This window comes from Accipiter gentilis, unplaced genomic scaffold (assembly GCF_929443795.1).
Source record: "Accipiter gentilis unplaced genomic scaffold, bAccGen1.1, whole genome shotgun sequence".
In the NCBI taxonomy this organism is placed as follows: domain Eukaryota; kingdom Metazoa; phylum Chordata; class Aves; order Accipitriformes; family Accipitridae; genus Astur; species Astur gentilis.
This window is the reverse complement of record NW_026060847.1, coordinates 1099794-1105772: the sequence shown is the minus strand read 5'-3', so window position 1 is coordinate 1105772 and position 5979 is coordinate 1099794. Positions and strand designations below refer to the sequence as shown.

The 5979-nt window shown below is 58.7% G+C and overlaps 1 protein-coding gene across 1 annotated transcript; it reads left to right on the top strand.

The window, feature by feature from the left end:
• The first annotated feature begins 2068 nt into the window (after nt 1-2068).
• On the top strand, nt 2069-4817 carry LOC126036957 (maestro heat-like repeat-containing protein family member 6). The gene is made up of 6 exons (XM_049797183.1): nt 2069-2212; nt 2677-2832; nt 3292-3393; nt 3725-3827; nt 4073-4129; nt 4385-4817. The coding sequence occupies exons 1-6, from the start codon at nt 2132-2134 to the stop codon at nt 4588-4590; spliced, it is 705 nt and encodes a 234-aa protein (XP_049653140.1). The 5' UTR covers nt 2069-2131; the 3' UTR covers nt 4591-4817.
• The last annotated feature ends 1162 nt before the right edge of the window (nt 4818-5979 follow it).

Below are 5979 nucleotides of genomic sequence, written 5' to 3'. Positions count from 1 at the left end.
GGGGTGTCCCTGCTGACAGAGCCCCGTGTCCCTGCAGTGTCGCCAGGGCCATGTGGAGGGCGATGATGTCTGACCTCCGGGCTGCGGACAAGGTGCTGAGGGAGCTGCTCAGCTTGCTGGTGAACCAGTCACTGCGCAAGACCTCCGCCTCCACCAAGGACAACCCGCGCATCCTCTCCCTGGCTGTGAGTTGCTGGACGAAGCCTTGCTGACCTCCGGGGCTGATCTCAGCTGTCCGGGGCCCCTGCTCCCCTTCCCTGCCCGCCCCAAGGCTTGACCTCCCCAGGGGTGAGGGGACATCTCAGCGTCCGGGTGTCTTCTGCAGGCAACCAGGGCGATAAGCGAGATCCTCCTGCAGCCTGTCTGCCTGTGGCAGGTGGAGGCAATTTTCCCCCAGCTTTTCCTGGCGCTGCTTTTCCAAGCGTCATTCACCACGGAGCTGACGCTGCAGGAAGTGCACATCTTCTGGACGGAGCACCGACAGGATCAGCTCACTCCCATCAGGTGCTCCATCCCTTTCCTCTCATCCCTGCCAACCACCCGGAGCCAAGCCAGGGTGGGAGCTAAGCATTTCTCCTTGTGCAGGTCTGCGGTGCAGTCCCTGAAAGTGCTGCTCTGCAGCATGGGCTTTGAGAGCCAGGTACTGGCCATCGAGGCGCAGGGTGGCTGGGACACCCTGCTCAGCTCCCAGACCCACCTCATGGGAGTGCGCATTATCGCCAGGTGAGAGCCCCTTCTCCCTGCTCCTTGGGGACAGGGTACCCCATGCCACCCCCTCCCTTGGGGCTGATGGCAGTGGGGTCCCCATTACTTGGAGAAAGTGGTACAGACTGGCGATGTCCAGGCTGGTGCAAACCCCCAAAAGATGTGCCTGCCTGGCTCAGGCCTGACAGTGCCTCCTTCCCCGTCAGGGAGATGATGAAGATGCCAAGGCGCCTGCGCTCCGCCATCTTCTGCCATCTGGTAGAGCTCCTCCGGACAGAGGACCCCACCTGGCAGATGGTCGCTATGGTCTTCTTCATTGAGGTGAGCCTGATGGCACCACTCCAAGCTCCCCCCGATGCTCGGTTCTCCCATGCCCACCACTGTGGGGAAAGCTGGGGCAGTGGGTGGGCTCTGGTTGGTACCATGGAGGAGCAGATGAGCAAGCAATGTGCTGTGGTGTGGGGCACGGGGACTCTCTGCAATCCCTGCTGCCTCTCTCTGTCTGGGCTTGGTCTTGCCCTGCGTCCTTGTCCTGAGCTGATGGTTGGAGCCAGCACCACACCTCAGCAGCTCCCACTGCCTGTGTTTCAGATGCTGGACTTTACCAACATCAGTGAAGAGCTGGTCCGTGCCCTGGAAATCTTCCCCATTTATCTGCAGAGCCAGTGCCTGGGGATGCCCAGCCTGGTGCTCAGGGCCATCCTCAGGCTCACCGAGAGGCCTGACACAGTGAGTAGGGGGCAGCCGGGACAGCAGCCCAGGGTGGAACAGTGGGTAACGTGGCAGCTCAGGCTTTCCTGGGCATTGTGGGCTGTGCTGGCTGCTGCCAGCTCTCCTGCCTCCCCGGCCCTCTGCCCCATGGCTGTGCCATGCCAAGGAGAGAAGCAGCAGTGCTGACGGGAACGGGCTCCCACTGCCAGCACGTCCCAGCAGGGATGCTGGCGGCAGAGCAACCGGCCTGAGCGTGGGGTCTGCAGGGCCTGGCCGTGAGGTGTTGAGCCCCAGGGTGAAACACAGCAGCCATGGCAGGGGCTGCTGGCAGCTTGGGCAGCTTTCCAGGCAGCGCCAGTCACCCACCAGCCTATCCAGGGGGGTCTGGTGGAGAAGGGGGCAGCCGAAGGGCTGGCAAGGAGCCAGTGCTGTCTGTCCTCCCCCTCTGTGCCCTGCTCTTCCCATGGGCGTGCTGGTGAGCCCTGTCTGCCGGGACCTTGCCCTCGTAACCTGCACTGCCTGCAGAGAACCCAGTGGGGAGGCCGGTGTTCGTGGAGAGGGTTTTCACCCCTGTGATCGGTGGCTCCTTTACAAAAAGGAGGTGGCATGTCTCACACAGGAAAGGAAAGCCCTTATCCTGCTGCTGTACGTTCTGGACCAGCTGCTGGATGATGACAGTGATGCCAGCGCCGCGGCCCTGCCCGTGCTTGGCAACATGCTCTGGCTGCTGGAGGGGAAGAGACTCAGCCTCACTGCCCTGGCACTGGCTGAAAAGCTCCTGCTGCTTTTCAACAACGTAAGGCTGGGGGAGAGCCCCATGTCCCCCTTCCTGGGCACCTCCATTCACGCCTCCCACTGCAGCCCCTGTGCTCTGCAGGGGGATGCTTTGCCCTGCAGTCCCCAGACCCCATTGCTGCCCTTGGTGGCTCCGTGCTGTGTCACAAACCCCCCACCAAGGACTCACTCCGGCTCGGCCTCCCTGCCGCAGCGGGGGACAGTGGTGGCAGGATGGCAGCAGGCGTGCTGAGCCCCACCAATGCACACCCTGCTCTGGCAGCATCCTCCAGCCTTCTGCAGGGCCTCCCTCTCTGGCCCTCAGCCCCGGAGACGCCAGTCTCCCTGGGCAGACCATCTGCATGCCGCAGCTCGCTGCCTTTTGCAGCAGGGCTGCCTGCATCCATTTTGGGGATGTCTGTCTCCATGTCAGCCCCTTGCTTGCCATGGGCTTGTGGCTGAGGTCCTCCTCCCCTCTTCCCCCAGGAGCTGGACACGGTGCGGGAGCTCTCCATCCATCTCTTCCAAATTGCAACGGGGCTCGTGGTGGGTGCTGAAAAGAAGAAGATGAAGAAGGTGGTGTGGGACAGCCTGCTGCCGCTGCTCTTTCACCTGCATGACCAGGACGAGAGTGTGGCCAAGGTGGGATTCCCAACCTGACTGGTCCTTTGGGGAGGGCAATGCTGACACTGCACTGTGAGGTCTAGCTTGTTGAGTCCCTAGGAACAGGCAGAGCCCCCCTCCCTGCCCACTGCTGCCTTTTTCCTCCTGCTGCCTGGTGGATGGGGAGGTGGGTCCCTTTCCCACCCAGCTCCCTCCACACAGCCCCTGGCATGGGTCCCTGCAGCCCCAGAGACTGGACTACGGCTCCGCAGCAGCCTGGGGCCACCAAAGCTGAAACGCTGAAGCCCCGACAGGCTTCCAGCCAGAGAGGGTGGCTGCCCTCCTCTTCCCCTGGGGTGCTGAACCTGCTGGCAGCATCAGTCCCCAGCTGGTGCGTCTTCCCTGCATGGGCCAGGACAGGCTCTGAGCCCCACCAGGAGGGAGGACACAGGGTCCTGTGCCCCCCATGGTGGTGGTAGCATCTGTGCTGCTCACCAGGCCTCCCAGGAAGCCCTCCGCAGCGCTGGCCAGTTCCTGAAGTGGAGGCAGCTGGTGCGACTGGCCGAGACGGCGCAGGCATGGAGGATCTGCGAGTGCTTGGTAAGCACAGCCCGAACACCCCTGGGATCTGCCCTGGGTAAGCCCTGCCCGTGCCCAGCAGAGGGGACCAAGGGCAGTGTCCCCACAGCTGCATGCACCCTCCTGGAACAGGCTCTGCTCCAGGCTGTCCTCACCTCCGGGGTCCCAAAGGGGACCCCGCCACCAGGATGGCACCCTAGCATTGCCTGGGAGCCCTCTGCTCCCTCCGAACCCCAATGCGGAGAGCGGAGAGCTGGGAATGTCCTGCTGGGGAGAAGAAGGGTGGTCCTTGGTGGAGGGATGGCCCAACGGGGGGGCCATCTCTGTGCCAACTCTGCACCCTTCTCTCCAGCTGGCCAGGAAGAGGAGCAGGGCCACGTACTACCTGTGGAAGAGCCAGACCTACCTGCGGAGCCCGCAGGAGTCCCTGCGGCTGGAGGCTGTCAGGTTCATCGGTGAGCCCCTAGCCCCAGGGTCCCTTTCTCTGCCAGGGTCCCTGTGTCCCAGTGCAGGACCTGTGGGGCACCCCTTCACTCTCTCCCACTCCTGCCTGCACAGGTAGGGCTGGCAGGAGGCTCATCCATCCCCTCCCCGATGCTGCACCCTGGGGTCAGCCCTCCCCAGGGAACTGTGTGGCCAGACAGGCTGGCTGGTGGGTCCCTGATGGCCAGTGGGTCCCTGACATGCTGTGTCCCCCCAGGACTCCTTGGACGGGATGTGGATGAGCACGAGAACGAGCACAAGTACATCAGAGAGAGTGAGTGAGGGCAGCGGGGAGGAGGAAGGACCTTGGCATGGAGCTCCCCCCCCAGCCTGGGCAAGGGGGGCTCTGCTCCCAGCACATCTGTGGGAAGAGGGGTGTTTCGGAAGGGGCGTATTCCTAACCAGCAGCTTCCAGCTGAGCCATCTGCCCCCTGGTTCCCTCCTGGCCCTGGGAATCATGAGGTGCAATGTGCCCTGCCTGGAAGGGATATGGGGCTGTCACCTCACCTCTGCTGCTTTGTCCCCACAGTCCTTCAAGGCCCAAGCAAAGACACCAGCCCCTTGGTCTCCTCCCTGGCAACTCAGACACTCCTCATCCTGGGACGAGGAAGGCTGAAGTCGAGGTTTAACCTACCACAGCCGAGTTTACAGATGACGAGGGCACGGATGAGGTCACACTCAGTCCCCAGCGAGGACTCTGCTCAGGCAGAGACAACGCTGGAGCCCCAGCCCTAGGATGCTCTGCAGGCTGGGGTATCTCCTCTTCCTGAGGTCTAACAGGAAAGGAGACACCTCAGCTGGAGGAGGACCCGGCAGCCTCCGGAGAGTGGCAGGACAGCCACTCTTTCCAGTGCTCTAGGACAACGCCTGTCCACGCGCTTCATCTTTGCCACAAAGCACCAGCTGCTCTGCTGGGCTGTTGAAACAGAGGGAAGGAGAAGGCCACGCCAAAGCTGAAGCCAAAGTTGAAACTGAAGCCTTCCCTCCCCTCTGCGGGGCCACGCCGGGGCGAATCCCTTTTTCTGCCTCCCACCATCCAAAAATTAAGTTAATTAAGTTAATTCCCACTTCCAAAGTTCAGTAACTGACAACTGCTTTTGACAAGTGTAGCTACACCCAGTAAACGGGCATTTCTCTCCTGGCTTCACACCTGACTGTCCACTTCAGGAATCGCAGTTCCTTTCTGATCGTTCACTATGATCTGCAGAACTGTTATTTCACATATGGGATATGGTACATAGGGCTGTAGTACACACTTCTGTTTCAAGGTGGACTTACATTGCCAAAGTGTCAAAATAGTATGTTTGTAAGGCTAATCTTCTACGTGTCATGCTCTACAGAAATAGCTAATAGCTAATACCAGAAGGAAGCACAATTCACTTTGTGAAGCAACTTGCACTAGAATTAAAAAATGAAACCCTACGAGACTAGAGCAAAATAGAGGCTTACCTGTATCCTTGAATGACTGTATAACGCACGTTAAATCAACGTTAACACTTTCTGCATTCTCCGCTTTCCTAAACACGATTCCAAGAAACCACATTGACACATATCCACTCCTAAAAAGACAGAGTCACAAATCTATCATTTATGCACAGATGCCAGTTATTTGGGTGCTAGTGTCTACTCTCAAGAAGGGATTAAGCAAAACAGTTTAGTTGTACGCAGCAGCTAAAGATTGGAGTCAGCCCATACTCAAGTTCTCCGAGAACTCCTCCCTCAAGTTCTCCCTTCTTTAAAAAGATCCTACATGCTCAGAACCTTGCCCGCCAGACCTCCTACCTACAAAACAGTAGGTACGTAACTGAACATCTCTCATAGATAAGCTGAGGTGAAGGAATATAAACAAGGTACAATACATCGGCCAAACTCTAGTTCAGAAAAGTAATGAAACTCACTGTTTACAAAGTTCTTGGCTGCCAGGGAAAGACTGTGGCTTTACATGTGCAATAGATATAAATTCATTCCTCTCCAAGTTTCCAACCAGCACACGAATTTTAGATTCCACAAGGCCAATCCTGATAAGAACAAGAGACATTTACTCATTTTTGACTGTATCCAGCACAGTAGTTATCTGCCTTCTTGTAATACAATGCTAATACAAAAAATGCTAACCAGTCAGCA